Consider the following 19,410-nt stretch of genomic DNA (forward strand, 5'->3'; position numbering starts at 1 on the left):
ATTGGACCTGTAGTTTATAAAGATTCCATATCAGTTTCTCTATGGTCTTGAGTTCCACAATTATTTTTATCACTAAAGTTTACCTTACCTTGATTATATATGTAATATGAGGGTTTAACTTCTCCAAAGAAGACAGGCTCACTGTACACATTCAATAAGTCTAACCTATGGTGAATAACATGACTAGTGTTCCACAGGTGAATACAAGACAAGGTTTCCCTTTGCTCCCTGGGTTCCATGAAACTAAGGGGATGTCTGGATAATATTTACTGTGCAACAACAAATGTATGCCTGAGCTGGCGGGGCTAGGAGGAATACCAGGGAGCACTGTGGAGAAATCACAATCTACTCAAAAAATTTTTGATTCTTTAGAGAGAGAAAGAAAACTTTCAGTGCCACATAGTTGTTTTAAAAATACTTCTGAGCAAAATCAAAGCTATCAATAGTCATGAAAAAATGCTCTAAATCACTACTGATTAGAGAAATGCAAACTAAAACAACTCTGAGGTACTACTTCAACCTATCAGATTGGTTAAAATAAGAGAAAAAGAAAATGACAGATGCCAGAGAGGATATGAAAAATTAGGTACACTAATGCACTGTTAGTGGAGTTGTAAATTGGTCCAACCATTCTGGAGAACAATTTGGAACTATGCCCAAAGGGCTATAAAACTGATCAATTGATCAAATAAGTCTATATCCCATAGAGATACAACTAAAGAAAAGAACCTATTTGTACAAAAATATTTGCAGCAGCTCTTTTTGTGGTGGCAAAGAATTGGAAATTGAGGGAATGCCCGTTAATTGGGGAATGGCTGAACAAGTGGTGGCATACAATTGTGATAGAATACTACTATGCTATTAGAAATGATGAGCAGGAAGACTTCAGAAAAATCTGGGAAGACTCACACAAACTGATATAAAGTGAAGTAAGCAGAACCAGGAGAATATTGTGTACGGTAAATACAACTGTAATGATGATCAATTCCAAAGGACCCCTGATGAAAGATTCTATCCACCTCCAGAGAAAGAACTGATGAACTCTGAGGGGAGACTGAAGTATACTTTTTTCACTCCATTTTTTCTTGTGTTGTGTATTGTTGTTGTTTTTTTACAATATGGTTAATATAAAAATGTTTTGCATAACTTCATATGTCTAACTGATACCTCAGAGCTGCAGGACAGGAGACTCAAAAATCTTAAAAAGGAATTTCTAAAAAATAACTTATTTTAAAAAAATGCTTCTGACTCAACTTCCTAAATTCTTCCATTTGGGGGAAAAGTTGGAGTCAGTATCACATTAGCATCATACACCATGCTTTCAGTCAGTATCACACACCAGCACTATGCTTTGAGTGGCAGGAATCTTTTGATGACTTGACTAATCTTTTCTAGAATGCTTGGTTTTAAAATCTGTTCCCGCTTGTTCGGCCCTGATGACATTTCTGACATGTTCTGATACAAACAGGTACTCCTAAAAAGCAACTGATAAAAACGTCTTTTAATTTGCTCAGCACAGAAATACCAGAATTGCCCTTTTAGAAAATACTTATAATTCCTCTATCAAATATGGAAGAAGGAAAAGAAGAGCTCTTCTTCAGCCCAGACAGTTTATTTTCTTGGGTAGTTAGCAAGGTTGCAGATGGGAAGCCTGGATCTAGGCATTCTAAAAGAAGGGAAACCACAATTTTTACCAATTACATATGCTGTTCCTGGACAATATTTGAATGGAACTCAAACCAGCACCCAAGAAAGTTTGTTGCAAGACTGAGGAGCCTAAAAGAAACCAAATAGCTGGTAAAGGATTGGAGAGATTCCTCAAATAGGCAATAAGCAATTGTCTAATCATGAATATTTCCTTTAAAAGAAGCATTGGGAGGCATTGGACAAGCTGAGGATAGATGAATAGAAAAATACAGATATAAAAAGAGATATTTCCTCTATGTACAGAGATATATGTATGTATAGGAATATGTATCTATCTATCTAAAAGAAATTGATTACATTTAAAATAGAAAATAACTTGTTAGTGTTGTGGAAGTTATTTCTACATTAGTTTTCTGATTAGTCAGACTAACTTATTACAGCAAAGATCAAAATCAGTACCAAATCAGATTAAAAATAAGAAAATATGGTGCTTAATTGAGGAAACTTGAATCTGACTTATTTTAAAAAACTAAAGATGTCCAAAAATGGGAGTAGGATTTTTTTTTAAAAAATGTATCAGCACAAACTAACACCATTTCTTAAGACTAAAAAATTTAAATTCAGTTGAGGAGACCAAATGAAACTAAAAGAACACACTCCATTAATAAACATGATCTATTTCTCCAAATGAGAAAGTAACAACCAAAAGCAAAGTTTAGAATAAAACTGCATTTATCAAATTTTACCGACACCAATGGTCAAATATTATGAACAATAGTACCTCCTATAGCACTGAGAGGTAGAAGCATAGCTTGGTAAAAGGTCCAACTAAACAAGATCTATCCTGAAGATATTTAAGGATGAAAATAGAAATGAAAATGGAAATAGGAGAACAAACAGATGAAGAATGGAAAAACTCTCTCAAAACTTCAACATCAAACTATTCCCCCCCATTAATGATAATACACTTGGGCTCTAAACATCAGAGTCTCCAATGTGTTTCACAAAGAAGTTGAAACGGCACTAAAGAATACAAAGATAGGAAAAATAGCTATACTAGACCATGCACATACAGAGGATGTCAATGCTAGAGGTGACAAAATTATGAAGGTGCTTAGGGACTGATTCTCAAACCATATGAAAAAGAGGAGGGCACTAGAGGATGAGTAAAGCACTGTAACAAAAAAGGCAACTCAGGATAAAAATTACTGATCTACATATACTTATTTTCCTAATTCTATAAAATTTTGGTGAGAAAAATCTATATACACACTGTGAGTGTTCAAAGCAGACTATATCTTTTTAGTAACTGACTAAAAAGTGTTCAGAATATAAGCTTATTGTTTGTTGACTATTTAAAAAACAGCATTTGATTCAGTAGAGCAACTATTATCATTTTAAACGCTCTCTTTCAACAAGCTGTTTCCCATGCATGACAAAATCAAGAAATCTTGAAATATTTCTTGAAAATAACAAAGAATTAACCCTCTTATTATAATTATCAATGAAGACATAACAGAAAAAGTAAATGTAGAAGCAAAAATAAGAAAAACTGAAGTTAAACTAAAAATTAAGACCTTACAAGATCATATTAAGCTCCACTGGCTAAATGCTAAGCCTTTAAATCTGGTAATTTGTATCTCCACAACATTTCTTGCATAGGTTTCCTTAAGTGCATTCACACAGCCAATATACAACTTTAGGCCCAGGCCTTCTCGGCCTGGATTCTTTCAAATAACTCCTTGGACTATGCTTAAGAACATATAAAAGCTACCAGAACACATCTGTTACTCAGTTATCTCTTTAACTACCAATGATGTTGGTCTAGGAGACCACTCTCCTTGTAACTACATGATGTATTTAACAAGCTTTTTATACCATTAGATCTGACACTAAATATAACTGAGATTTGTTTGTTTGGTTTTCTTTTCCTCTCAGACATACTCATAAAAGGTATTTGAAACTGTCAAAGAGGAAATCCAATGCAGAGTCCAAATTGAACATCCCTGTAGAATTGATGATGCCTTCCAATAAGCTCTTGTTTACAGATGACCTTTCATTCATTGTAATAACTTCTAGGATAATGTAGGGTCTCCTAAATAATATTCACAAGGACTCAACAGTGTTTAACCTAACTATCCTCACAGGAAAATCCAAGTGCATTAAGAATGCCTACAATTCACACTACACTTAGGAAGATAAACAAATCATAAGAGTTGATCCATATGGACGGCCACTGCAGATGGATAATGAACTGGGTCAAGAATTGAAAAGAAGTAGAAGCAATGGCTGGATTGCCTGTGAAAAACCACAGAGTTCTGTTTTTTTACTCTAAGCTTTTGCCTAAAACTGAACCCCATCTTTCTAACTTCAATATTCTTCCAGTGATGATGTTATTAGATAATAAAGGCTCTGAAGAATTAAAGCTGCAGTTCACCCAAAGGTCAAGAAAGTGATATATAATAAGCGTGAATCAGCTACAACAAGGAATTATGATAAAGCAACATAAAGGTTATCATCAGATAGGCATATGGGAAGAAAATAAGAAAGAGATAACTCAATACTCTATGTTCTCAAACGGTACTGGTCAGTCAACTAGCATTCATTATTAACTGCCAACCATGTACCAGGCACTATGTAAGCCCTGGGGATACAAAAAAGAAAAAAAAAAGATAAAAGTCCTTACTCTCAAGAAGTTCAGTTTAATGCAGAAGACAACATAAAAACAATTATGTACAAACAAAATATATACAGGATAAATTGGAGATAATAAACAAAGATAAAGTACTAGCATGAAGGGAGATTGGAAAAGGCTTCTTGAAGAAGGTAGAACTTAAGCTAAAACTGAAGGAAGCCAAAGAGCTCAGAAGCAAAGAAGAGGCAGGAATTTCAGGCATGCAGGACAGCAAGGAAAACATTCAGAGTCAGAACTCTCAACATGGAAAGTCATGTATGAGGAACAAGTAGGCCAGTGTCACTGAATCAAAGTGTACGTGGAGAGCTATAAAGAGCAATTAGACTAGAAATGTATGAGAGGAGCCAGGTTATAGATGACTTTATATACCAAAGGATTTTTTATTTAATCCTGGAGCAAGTGGGAATCACTGGAATTGACTGAATACAAAGGTGATATGGTTGAACTTGTAACCTAGGAAGACCCACGCAATGTCATGAAATCAAGGGGAAAGCATATGTGGGAGATATTAGACAAAGAAAATAATCATTCAGAATTAGGAGGCATGGATGGACTGCAATATGAACCACTGCTCACGCATTCTCATCAATTAGATTGCAGATCCACCCAAATATCAAAGATCAAATTCAAATTTTAAAAGTTCAAATCAGTGCCTTGCATATAGTAAATCCTTAACAAATGTCTGTTGAATCAAACTGAAACTATCAATTTTTTAAAAAATGATTCACCTTCTTTCAATTAGGCCAAACGTCAACAGAACTACAATCTGTAATATAATCAAGGCCTCAAACCTTTCTAGGGTTTTCAACTTTTATTTCATCAAAAATAATTTACTGTATTTAAATCTGCCATTGAAAGGAATTACAGACTTTATAACCAGTCAGATACTCTGATTATCTCACCATGACAGGAGAGAAATGCAAATAAAACCAATAGACCAATAGATAAATTAGGATTTACATCACATTTTGACAAAAAAAAAGTATTTATGGACAGATAGCAAGAGAATTCTACATGTAAGCAAGTTTTCTAATCAACCCAGAATAGTTTTCTTTGTCAGAGATATTAGTTATTTGATCACAGGAGAGCCTGGTTGGTGTCCAAAGCTTATGATACTATTTTGAATAAAATTCAAAGGTAGGAGAAGTAAGATAAAAGGATGGATTTGTTTTTTTGGGGGGATTGGGTGGAGTGGAAGAAGGGGTGCAATTTGGAACAAGTAAGGCTGGAAGAATTTAGCAATTTAACCAGAGATAGGACTGAACCTGTGATGTCACTGGCAGAAGGAACTCCTAAATGAGGAAACTACCTCTACCAATACTAGTTAGCATTTTCTCTTTTCTGAGAGTGGAGATGGAAAAAAGGAGATGGAGTGTGGAGGGATGATGGATTAGTATCCTAGGAAAATAGCATGGTTAAGTGTCTAGGGCTGGCGAGATGCAGTAAGTTCTCAACAATCAGCAGGGTGAATGGTAGGGGATGGAGGGTGCTGTTGCAGGACTGGAAGCAAAAAGGCAAGGAAATTGTATACTCTATTGTCTTGAAGCTCTGTCATTCTTCTTTCCCTGAACCATGCTTTCCTGTACACACCTCCTCAAGTATCAGAGTGCACATTGATTTAAATTACAAAGTATCAACAAATAATCTATGCAGAACTTCTCTATTTCTTTGTTCCTCAGCAATCAATCTTGCTTCATAAGTGACATATATTTTAAGGTGGATTCTTTTTGCAAAAACTTATCATCAGAACTGTTATGTATGATAATATAATAATCCATTAGAGAATATTTCCTGTTACTTTTGGTTTTTCCATAAAACCCATTTTACCTATTCCTTTCTTTGTCTGTCCAAAGAGTATCTGTTTGCCATCTTGCAGCTAGATAAGCTGCAAGTTCCTTCTTTTCTTTAGTCTAAAGGAAGGATGCCAAGGTTGAAATGATTTAGTTCCTCCAGAAATATATCCACAATGAGTCACTACACAAGGATGTCACACTTAGAGTATCAATAAACTCTAATATGACTCCTGCTACTCTTCTTCTCTGGCACTGCTACTGAAGAAGGACAAGAGGCCACATGGGTTTTGTTTGAAAAAAGTACAAGATATCCAATGAAACAAAGTCATCCCATATGTATATATATATGTATGTATGTATGTATATACATACATACATACATATATATATACACACATACACACACACACACATAAAATTTAAAATGTTTTCTCATGTGGTCCAGGTCCCTGGAATTCTATTACCTCATAGACTACTTGGCCACTCCTAGATCCCTCCCATAGTCTTTCTGTATATAAGGTCCATCTTGTCTCCATTAAGGTACTCAGATTCTTAAACTCTAGCCACTGCTCAGATTCTTATAATCTAGCCAATAGCTCACTAATGTTCAGACTCCTTAAGAGACTGCCCAATATGACAGATGTTCTAATAAACCTTGTCTTTGGCTGAAAGAAGGGTTGGGTACTGTGATTCTAGGGTCCCAGCACCCCTTAACCCCTAAAACTCAAGAAATAATAAAAAAAGCTTTCTCCATTAAAGACAGTAGTAGCACCACACTCAAATTCTAATTTAAAGCCTGAGGTGAATTATAATTAAGATAAAAATGGCTCTAAAGAAAACAAAATGAGGGGCAGCTAGCTGGCGCGTTGGATACAGCACCGACCCTGAAATCAGGAGGACCTGAGTTCAAATCTGGCCTCAGACCAAACACTTGACACTTATTAGCTGTTTGACCTTGGGCAAGTCACTTAAACCCAAGTGCCAAAAAAAAAAAAAAAAGAAAACAAAATGGAAAAGTCAGCCTAATTGGACCAAGTATATATAAAGGAGACCAGTGCTGAAAGAGACAAGTGAAAGGGAATTAAAAACAAATAAATAAACAAACAAACAGATACTCAAAGTACCTGAAGGAGAAAAATGTGTTAAAGGCATAGAAAAAAATTTTGAACTCATCAACACCAAAAAAGTGAACAAGAAAACATCAATAACTACTGACCTATAAAACTATGTTATTTATACAAAACCTTTATAAGAGTCATTTGTACATAAATCAAGGGAATGCTTGATGAGAATAGAAGTATGAAACAAGGTTTTCACAAATGATATTCAACAATGGATCATACATCTTTACCATTTCACAACTGACAAAAACATATAAAGAATATAATATCCCACTAATTATTGATTATGAAAAAGCATTTGATTTGGTAGAACAAAATGCTGCTTTACAGGTTCTCTTTTCAAAAAGGTATCTCTTGGGGCAGCTAAGCGGCACAGTGGATAGAAGACCGGTCCTGGATTCAGGAGGACCTGAGTTGAAATCTGGCCTCTGACACATAACACTTACTAGCTGTGTGACCTAGCCAAAAAAAAAAAAAAAAGGTGTCTCTTATTCATATATTAAAATCATTCAAGATTCCCTGGAAAAATATAACAATAGAAATAATCCTTTTCAACAACCGTCCAAAAACAAATATCAAGTGAAGAATAAAACAGACTGATATTCACTAAAAGTGTTATGCATTATGATGGAGAAGATCCATTACAGAGTCCAAATAGAACAGAAATCTGATTTCCCATGAATGTTGAGTTTTCCAGATGACCTACTTAGAAATAACACTGTGCTGATGGCATCAAGCTCCAAATGCTTCAGTGTCTCCTAGATAAGATCAGTAATCACTCAAAAGAATTTGATCTGACCATCTACAAAGAAAATACCAATTAGATGGAGAATGTCTATTGCCCAGATGTTAACATGGATTTGGCTGGACAACCTACAGAGTTTGTTAATCAATATGTGAACCTTATTTAGACAGCACAGAAGACAATAATTAGGGTCTAGAGTTGACCACAATGAAGAAAATGGGCTGGATTGCCTTTAGGATAATGCAAAGCTTCAATAATGACCTTAAAATTGCTATGAAAACAAAGCCCTATCTTTTTAATACTAAACTTTTACCAGTTTTGCTGGACAGTGTAACATAGAACATAGCAATATCCATAGAACTAGTAATTATTATTACACAGAGGGCAATGGAAAGGAACATGCTTGTTGTGAATAGGCTGTTGTGGTTTGTCCTTCATTCTTGAAAAGGACCATGACAAGAGGAAGTTGTTGCCGTGACTTGCATGGGAATTGCATTTAAGTGAGGGAGGGCTGTGCAAAGTCACCAGCCTTACTTTCTCCTCCAGAGCTATCTGGGTCCAGTGGCCAGATGTAGATCAGGACAACTGGAGATGTCCCAGCAAGCAGGTTGTCATTTAATGAGACATTTTAAAGAAATACAGGAATAAATAATGTCATCAGAGAATTTTATGATGAGAAGATAGATTGGTCCAATGTTTGTTAGGGTGAGAAATGACAGGTAGAAATCCTTACTGGCAGATTGGTACCCTTAGAATAAAGCAAGGAAGGCCACTAATATGATGCAAGGGACCCTGGTGGTGAACTTCTGGCAAGGCATGGACAAGAGTCACAAAGAATGGGCAGGCATGGATGGATTACAATCCGCATCACTGGAAAGACAGTTCAAATTGAGTCACAGATCCACTTCAGTATTTCAGTATGAAAATGTCCTGCTATACTAACCATAGAGGACAAGAATAAAATTCTATCTGTAGTTGCTAGATATGTGATGTTTAGTTGTTTTGGCCATGCCTCGAGTCTTTGTGACCCCATTTGGGGTTTTCTTGGAGTGGGGTTTGCCATTTCCTTCTCCAGCTCATTTATGGATGAGGAAAATGAGGTAAAGAGGGTTAAGCGACTTGCCCAGGTTCACACAGCTGTCTGAGGCCAGATCTGAACTCAGGAGGATGAATCTTCCTGACTTTAGGCCTAGAACCTAACTGCCCACTTTTAGGACACAGTAGCAAAATTATTCCAAAAAGTTTAACAATCATAAGTTTTGGAAAAATTAATATGCAATGACTTTCGAGATGGCAGCACATCAGTAATAAAAGTGATGCTTCAAGATGTCTGTCAATAACACCAATTACAGATGAAAGACTTTTTTTTAAAGTATTGGCACAATAGGAGATAATTTAAAGATATCTTAGTAGATGAAATCTCTGTTCAAAGTAATATTTAGGGAGATTACACTGTGAATTTTTTATGTTTTATATAACTATGTTCTATTCCAATATTTACAGGTAAAATAATTTTTAAGAAACATACTATATGTTTCTTTGTAGATACTGTTGAAAAACGAGATCACCACTCACTTTGTTATTCTTTATATTTCACAATAACATATTTGCTTTAAGAATTATTAAATTGTTCATCTTAGGAGGATTAAGGCACATAATTAAGCTATGATTATAATGTTTTAGGCAAAAATGTCTCAGACCATGAACATCATCTGGAGGTTATTTCTTGGGGGTGGGGGGAATGTATATATGACTTCTTATTCAGAACTATATTCTGGCTAATTCAGAAAGTACAAATATAAGTGTAAAATAATGTATACTAGAAACATTTTTACAATGAGAAAATTCTGGGCTTCAGTTTAACATTATATGAAATTTTGTTTTTAATAAAATTCAAATTTGTTTAATAATAAGGCTAATAAAGGGAGAAAACACTAACAATTATCAATCTAAAATAATGTTTATCTAAGCTTATAAATGATTTTAATGTTTTAAGAAAGATACAGAAGTATATTAGCTAACATTAAAAAAGGATTACTTTTATAAGCTTTAAAACAATGGTTACCTCAAACTGTTAGGGAGCTATGAATATCACAGTACAATAATTATTACTTGTTAAATATAATTACAAATAATCTAAAGGGCCTTAATGGATTTTCATTTAAGTATCTTGTTAGTATTTTAGTAATGCATTTGTAACTCAATCTAAAATATCAGTGAAAATAAGTACATTTAAAAACCTTCATAAAAATATGAAAAAAGTTATTAATCTCATAGGTCAATCCTAGAATCCAAAGTTTTTAAATGATGGGGACAATTTTTTAATTTATGAAATAAATACAAACAAAATATGGACAAAGTGTTCTATTTCCTAACATTTGACAATGAAAAAGAGTAAAAACCAGAGTCTGACAATCTAACAAAACTGGTTTTCAAAAAACTTAGAAGAAAAAAAGCACACCACATAGTTTTATCTAAAAGGAACATACTTAAAGCTATCTAATATGGGAATAAGCATATAAGTTAAAAAAATGACTTGGCTATTATTTTTCCTCTGAATTGATGGAAGCCATAGTGAGTAATGACTATAGGTAAGTGGCACATGGCTTGTTGCTATATAAGCTGTTATAAACAAGGACTACTTAGATAGTACGCTTGGTTCACTGATGACATATAGCCACACCAAATGGTATCAGCAGTTTTTCCCCCAGGAATTGACATGAATAAAGGCTTTGAGATCACATCAGGCGACTTCACCAAGCTGACTGTCAGAAGCACTTCTCAGATGTATCTATCTGAATGGAGATGTCTCCTCCAGTTTTTGGTAGTACAGAATAGGGTACAAAGCTATCAAAAGAAAGTGGAACTACCCTGAACCTCCAAAGTGGAGATGTTGGTGTCTGGTAAACCTACAAATCTTTGAAGAACCAAATTATAAGTAATGCCTAGCTTAAAAAACAAAACAAAACAGTTATAGTCACACCAAATGGCAATGGTAGTAGGCCACTGAAAAGCTCAACTGTTAAAGAAATAGGGAATAAAGTTATTAGATAAAAAGACCAAAATTTTAGTCCTTGTAGAAGGCAAGGTCAGAGTTGTAATAACTAAAGAATGTTGCCCTTGAAGTTCTGCCTGAAAGGAAGTCTTGTCTTCCATAGCAGTAATGGTTGTCCAATCTCTACTACAATGAGATAGAGGCAGACAATCATTCAAAAAAGAATTTCTAATGAAGTAGTATCAAAGACAAATATGTGTCCTTTCTTTTTACATAGTGGGCATTCAATAAGTATCTGCTTTGACATAAAATTCTGGTTTCTCAGTCTGATGTCCTTACATCAACCAAAATATTTAAAAATGGCCTTCAAAATATTAAGAACATAAAAAAGGGTCAGCTAGGTGGTGCAGTGGATAGAGCATTGGCCCTGGATTCAGGAGGACCTGAGTTCAAATCTGGCCTTAGACACGTAACACTTACTAGCTGTGTGACCTTGGGCAAGTCACTTAACCCCATTGCCTAACCCCCCCCCCCCAAAAAAAAGAACATAAAGGATGGGTTTTCCTGAGAGGGTCTGCAGAGGTAGGAGGGAAGACTGGGTGAAAATGCCCTAGTTTAGATAGAAAGAAGATATCAGCTTAGGTACAAATATATATTAAGTCCCGAGTTTGGTTGCACCTGAAAACTGAGGTAGAAGACAAATTAATAACTATTAGTTTTATGCTTACTAACTTGACCCAAAGTTTCTGGGTAAAGTGACCTTTTAACAACATATAGGTACTTCTGTCTATTTTTAAGTGTAGTGTTTCTTAAAGAAGACTGGCTTCTAATTTGTTTGGACCAGAAAGTGTTCTCCTCTCCCCTTTTGGTACAGACCTGTGACTTCATTATATTACTATAATACTGTCCATTCCCAACTAGTAGCTTGATAAAAGTCATGTCCTTTTCTCTGTGAGCTTTGACCAAATGTCCTGGGTCTCACTGTACAGCAAAGTAAAATAAGTAGCCACATGCCTGTTGATAGATGTGTATGTGATATATGCTTATGTGAAACATGTGGTATGTATGTGAATGTGAAATACTCTATCATCTTATGATCTAATAAATGTTCTAACTCTTCAAATTCTCTGAGATCTTGAAAAATCTGCCGACATGAATTTCCCAAATCTAAAAACATTTTTAAAAAAATAGAAATTGCATGGAAAAATAAAGCTACTTCAAAAATAAACATTCAGTTTTTAAAATAAGTAATAATTTGTTAATAAGAAAGTTGCTGGTATTTCCAACTAAAAGTGAAAAAAATATTCTCCAGCTCCTAGGGATGCTCATTAAAATGTAATGAAGATGATTATGCATTTAAATATAGCAAGATCAGTCTTTAGACTTCCAGAGTAGAGAAATCTCATCACAACAAAGTGTATGCTATATATTAGGTTACGGTTGGAGCCAAGCAAACTTTTGTATGATTAACAATGTTCTCCTAAATATATAGCTATATACATGCCTCAAGAAGCTTGATCAAGTCAGCAAGCAGTTCTCTGCTGCTAAAACCAGTTGCCTACAAACTGGAATCAACCAAATCCTGTCACAATGTTATGAACAGTATGCTAAGCAGCAATGGATGGACCTCCTAAATAAGGTTCAGCATGGGACCAAACATCTGAAAATTTGCAGCTTTGGACATTTGCCCCAGGAGTCCCAGGAATCAACTGTATGCAGGATGTGGAGATCTATAATGGATAGTACTAATTACTAAACAGAAAAAAGACAGAATAAGTGAGTGAGAACTGTCTAGCTTACCCCAGGCTAGAGGGATAATGCCAAACCAAATTAGAGCTGTCTGATAATGGAATGGGCTGGCTTGTGAATTAATTCCTCATCATTAGAGGTTTTCAAGCAGATGCTCAAAGTTTTAGAAGATATTTATTCATTGGGCAGGAATTTGGACTAGATTTCTTCTAAGGTTTCTGTTTTACTACAAAGGATCTTCTGATTCAAAAGAGAAACTGAAGGACTTATCTATGAAGTTGTGGTTTGAGAAAGCCATAGAAACGTCTGAAGAGCTCTAATAAGTCTTGACCTCTACAGGAAGCAAAGCTCCTGTCTATCTCAGGAAGAAGATTAAGAAAAGAACTGGAGTGAGGAAATAAATAAAAGTACATGGCAAGGATAAGCACTATGCTGTCTTAAGTTAAAGAGGTAAATGGAAAAGACTGTCTAGGAGGGTAGGACCACTACTCTTGCCCAGTAATATCTCTACCTACCAGTCAAAAAGGCAGAGATTTTTGCCATACATAGTTTTAGGGAAGGAAAAATTATTGCTGCTATCTGGTACAATTGTTACTATCTCTGAAGGAACCACAAATCTGTAAATTCAAGTACTACATAGGAAGGAAAGAAGGAATAGAGTATGAGAGGGAAATGTCTTTTCTAAGTAATTACCCTTTTAGGTATACATTAGTTGCTGAATTAATTAAAATAAAATCATCTTATGGAATTTCAAATGCAATCAACTCACTAAAAAAAACTTTATTCTGACTAGGTCGAACTCTTTTATACTGTTTCTCCCATTTCCACCATTTTTACAGCAAACGTGGAGAGCAAAGCTTTGCCTTACAAGGACATTTATCAGGTGGCTTCCTGGAGCTCATTCAACAAATGGCCACAATTTTAACTCTGCTCAACCCGTTAACAGCAATTAAAAATTTCACATCTTCTGAATATCTCCCCATGTTATATTATATATTTTACTGGGAACAATGAATATTTCTAGACTACTTCACATAACTTTGAAATTATAAGCATCACCCTGACCAAAACAGTGCTTCGAGACCATAAAAAATTGGATTCTTTGGGTTCAATGTCATCTGTTCCCCACAATATTTCAAGAATCCAAAACTGAAATAAAAAAATTAATAAAAAAAAGAATACAAAATTGAAGATACTAAATTTGCACAGAACAGCAATAATGATTTCAGGTTCTTTGGCTTCTTTAACTGACTTGAATCACAAGAGAATAGGGTTGAATTAAAGAGAGGTATACTTTTGAAATAGAGAAGAATGGCTAGCAATCATGGTAACAAACACTCAATCTCTCATTTCCTCTTATTGTGAGTCTTTACCTTAGGGTATTGGGAGCCCAAGGGTCTAAATAAAAACAAAATTCAAAATGGTAACCTCTTTATTATTAATGTCAACACCACCGGGACAGTTTTCTCTGCCTTTCTTTATATCCCCAGTGCTTAGCACAGTGTCTGGTACATAGTAGGTGCTTAATAAATATTGCTGACTTGAATACATGACTTCCAACACCATTTTTAAGAATTTACACAGGTGTTAAATTGTACCAATTTTTGCAGCTTTCAGATTTTCTTTTGTTAGTTTTAAAATAATAAAGATAAATTAAAATTAATAAAAATACATGTTTTGTAATAAAATAAAATTAGTAAGGGATTATCAACAAGATTTAATTTCTAACTTTCTTCTATGGTTTTCTTCAAATATTCACTAGCAAATAAACAGATATTGGTGTTTAAAGCTGATTTACAAAATAAAAAAGGTTAGCCAGAGAAAATTTTGAAACATTTCAAGAAATATAGTAAAACAATTATCAAAATTATAACGTAGCATGTTAGTATGTTTCGATTATTGATGACTATAATGCTCACCATAATTTTTCAAACCAAGAGAACACAGAAATGATACAATAGGCTAGATGGATGTGGAATAGTTGTTTAAAACAAACAAATAAAAAGTATTTCATGTTGAATAATCATAGACAATGAATGCTGGCAATGAAGCAAAACCTTACCCAGATCTAGTCGTTTTGAATTCCACCTTGAGGATAGGTTTGCATGGTTCTGGTTTTTTCCCATCCTTTAATTGCTTTCCTAAAAGATATTGCCTTGTATTAAATTCTAAAGTATTCTACATGATAGTTTTTAAAATGAAAGTGAAATGTGATAAAATGTAACTGAATACATTTTAAAATTATTTTAGAGGGGAGAACAGAGAGACATACAATCTGTGCTTAAGGAACTAGTACTGAAAAATAAATATGTTAGTAACTTTCATTTATCAACGTATTTCCAGAAAGGGGGTGGGGGTGGGGGGCGTTGTCAGATCTCAATTTCTTAAGTACAGAAGATGAGCAGAGCAGATTTTCAGTTTGACAAAATAGCTTCAACACATTTATGAGCATCTGGACTTTGACAAAAAAACTTTTAGCATAAATGTTTCTACTTGGCTTATGAAATGAGAGAATCAGAGTTGGAAAAGAAATCATAAACTATCTAATCCAACCCACACCTTAGCAAAAGACTCTTCTACAGCATTTCCAGTTTGGAAGTCACAGAGCTTTTGGTTTAAAGCCCTTAAGTGAGAAGAAGTTTATTATTTTCTAAATTAGCTCATGCAACTTTTCAATGGATCACATTATTAGGAAGTTTTCTCTTATATCAAATTAAAGTATACATCAAGCCTTATAAAAAGAACTATTAACTTGATGAAAATTTCATCCTTTTTACTGTAGATGAATTTCTACTTCTAATTCAGAATTAAAATAGTACTAAATAAGCACTTGTGTATCCTTCTATCCTATAAACCTAACTGACTACTGAAAAGGGAAAAATAACCACAACTATTATTATAATTGATAAGTTTTAACATGCTCCTTATATATACTCACAAAGAGAGGGAAAACGAAAGGAATAACTTGTAAGAGACATGATCTTGCCATAACTATTATACTTATTGCCAGTCTTACGTCTCTAACTACCTTTCAGACATTTCAAACTGGATGTCCTGTAGAAAACTCAATGTGTAAAAAATTGAATTCATTATCTTTCCCCCTAACTCCACCCAAAACATCCCTATTACTTTTGAGTATATTATTATTTTCCCAGTCCCTTGGGCTCAAAACCTTGGGAGTCATTCTGGATTCCTCACTATCATTCACCATATGCAATCTGTTGCCAAGGCCTATCAATTTCAATATTTCTCCTTCTCTCTTCTGATATTGCCATCATCCTGGTGAAAGCCATCACCTCATCACCTCATGCCTGGACTATAGCAATAACCTGTTGATGGGTTTGCCTGCCTCAAGTCTATCCCCACTCCAATCTATCTCCTATTCAGCCACCAAAGCGATTTTCCTAAATAAAGCATAGGTTCAACCATGTCACACCCCACCCCACAACTCAACAAATTTCAGGGGCTCCCAAATGCCTCAAGAAAAAATAATAAATTCTCTGTTTGGTGTTCAAAGCTCTTCACAACCTAACCCTCTTCTACCTTTCCAACCTTCTTAAACCTTACTCCCTGCCACATACTCTTAGATCCACAGACACTGGCCTCTTTGTCACTCCATCAACAAGACACTCCATATCTTAGCCTCAGGAATTTTTTCTGGCTGTCCCTCAAGCTTGGAATGCTCTCCCTCCTCATCTCCACCTACTGCCTTCACTGGCTTCCTTTAAGTCCCAACTAAAAGATCACCTTCTACAAAAAAGCATTTCCCAAATCCCTTAACTTTAGTGCCTTTCCTCTTATTGACTTCTTATTTATCCTTTATATAAGCATGTCTGTACATATTTGTTTGCTTGCTGTCTTCCCCATTAGCGCGAGCTCCTTGAGAACAAGGACTATCTTCTGCCTCTTTTTGTATCCTACAGTGCCTGGGACATAGTAGGTACTTAATAAATGCTTATTGATTAACTGATTCCTAAAAAATTCTGATACAGCCTAAGGAAATCTCCAATAACAGAATTACAAAATACCAGAGTAAGAAGCAAAAATCTTATAGATTACATAGTTCATTTTGCGTATTTTACCAATGAAGAGACTGAGGTCCAGAGAAATTAAGCCCATTCCTCAGGACTTCTGACTCCATAGCCAATTTCTTTCCAATAAACATTTCTTTTTTCTATGATTCCATGGGTGTTGCTAAATTATCAAAACATTATAAAATTAACTTTAAATAAAAAAAGGAAAGGATTTTTTTGTTTGTGTGTTTTGTTAACTAGCATTTAGAAGAAGCTAGGTGGCTCAGTGGATAGAGTGCAGGGCCTGGAGTCAGAAAAATTCATTTTCTTGAGCTCAAATCCAGCCTCAGACACTTAGTAGTTGTATGACCTTGGGCAAGTCACCTAACCTTGTTTACCTCAATTCCTCATCTGTAAGATGAACTTGAGAAGGAAATGGCAAACCACTCCAGTATCTTTGCCAAGAAAACCCCCAATAGGGTCACAAAGAAATGGACACTAAACAAAACACCTGGAAAACCCCAAACTTGAATGGATGTAATATCTCTTCACTGTTGGTGCTTCTTATAACAAGGTAACATATCAATGCCCTGTCCAAACCATGCAACTTTTACCCATATTGTCTGATAAGTTTATTGTGGGAGTATTCACCAAAATTGTTAGAGGTCTTCCTTGATTTCTTTTCATATCATGTGGACACCAATAAAGCACAAAAGTTGTCCAATGATTATCTCTTTTTCTCAGTAACTAGTCTGTCTTCTTCTTGAACATATATATGAAAGACATCCTTTGTATCACTTGTGTTGAATAATTCCTTATTTGTAAAATGTTGCTGCCTACTCCATGTGTCTTTTCATTGTTCTCTGTACGAACCTCAATTTAGTTATTTCTAAACTTTAACTGCCCATGATTTGCAACCATATGGTGTCTTTTACAAAATTAAATTATCTTTTTTTATGATGAACTAAACAAATATCAATAAACATAAACATTTCTATATACAAAGGACGGTAAAAGGATTCCATACAAAATGAGGAATGTTACAGTTTTTTAAAGAGTACATTAAATTTAACACAATAGTGACAAAATTGCCCTACATGTTTGGGTCTCTTTGGTTTTTTTCAGTGTACTTTCTAAATATTTTATTAATGTTTCTTCCTTTTTTTTTTAATTATTTCTCACTACTCATTAACTTATTCCCTACCTCCCAATATAAGCCCTCTGTTTTACTAAAGCTTTAATGATGCAAAGCAATTCAACATGTTGATCATGTCTTGAAATTTATGTCTCCTTAGGCAACTTTTATCATTTACCTTTTTGCTAAGAGGTAGATGACATATTGCATCATCAGTCTTCTAAATTCATGATTGACCATTGCATTATTTCTGTAGTCATCTCTTTTGAAGAATCTTGAACAATTTTGATATATGCATGGGACACATCTTGTTGGAATACAGTTATTAAAGTTATGTTTTATAGACACAGTAATGCACATTTGGTAGAGCTGTGGACTAGCTCAGAAATTCTGGAAAGTAATACAGAACTATGCCCCCCAAATTATTAAACTCCGCAAAATCTTTGACCCTGCTATGCTAAATACTAGGGCTAGGCTTATACCTCAAAGAAATCAAAGAAACAGGAAATTGATCTACATATACAAAAATAATTATATTATTTATGTTTGTAGTAGCCAAAAATGGGATGACAGGAAGGAAGGCATGAAGAAAGGGAAGAAGATCAGAGAAGTGGAGGATATCAAAAAGGAAGGGGGGAAAAAGGCAAAGAGGAAAGGGAAGAAGGCAGGGAAAGGAAAGGAAAAGAATGAAGGAAATGTGCATAGTGTTAAACACTATGTAGGTACTATTTTTTTCCTTTTTTTTGTTGTTACTGTTCAATGGGAAGAGAAAGAGGGACAGATCATTGATGCATGTAAAAATGAATATATATATATATTTTTAAAAAGCTTATGTTTTACTCCTACAAAATCAAAAGTTTTTTTATAAATGTGGTAAAGTACACATGTGAATATGTAGTTATTATTCCTTTGATACTACCAGACACAGTGCTAAACAAGGGAGATATAAATACAAACAAAAATAAAGACAGTGTCTACCCTCAAGGAGCTTATATATTAAAGAGGGTAAGGGGGTAGGAGGAAGTCCAGAAGGTCAGGAAGTAGTCAAGGAAGGGAATGAAGGCAGGCAGATAGAGATGGCCCCCTCACAAAATACTTCAGGGTCAACAGGTCACAAGAGTGGTGAAATATTCTAGGCAACGGACTGAAGGGAATTCCAAGATGAGATAGCATTAGAGGAATGATTTTGAAGGCATAAAAGTCGGAAACAGGGCCAAAAGGGGAATCTGGGGCAGCTAGGTGGAGTGTAGAAAGAGCACCGGCCCTTAAGTCAGGAGGACCTGAGTTCAAATCCAGCCTCAGACCTTACTAGCTGCGTGACCCTGGGCAAGTCACTTAACCCCAATTGCCGCCCCCCCCCTCAAAAAAAGGGGGTGGGGGAATCTAAGGAATTGAAAACTAAAGAGCTATCTTATTGGAAACTGGCTAAACAAATCATGTTATACGAAGGTAATGCAATGTTACCATACCATAAGAAACTGATGAAATGAACAGTATCCGAGGAAACAGGGAAGACC

The 19,410-nt window shown here is 34.9% G+C and overlaps 1 protein-coding gene across 2 annotated transcripts in view; it reads right to left on the reverse strand.

The window, feature by feature from the left end:
- STXBP5 (syntaxin binding protein 5) overlaps positions 1-19,410 on the reverse strand; it is a 204,918-nt gene that overhangs the window by 92,570 nt on the left and 92,938 nt on the right. For both annotated transcript variants that reach the window (XM_027850654.1, XM_027850655.1), the window contains exon 9: positions 14,808-14,886. In XM_027850654.1, the coding sequence (XP_027706455.1) occupies positions 14,808-14,886 (79 nt within the window). The remainder of the gene's footprint in view (positions 1-14,807; positions 14,887-19,410) is intronic.

The sequence above is a fragment of the Vombatus ursinus genome, unplaced genomic scaffold (genome assembly GCF_900497805.2).
Source record: "Vombatus ursinus unplaced genomic scaffold, bare-nosed wombat genome assembly UNPS02009132.1, whole genome shotgun sequence".
Classification (NCBI taxonomy): Eukaryota; Metazoa; Chordata; class Mammalia; order Diprotodontia; family Vombatidae; genus Vombatus; species Vombatus ursinus.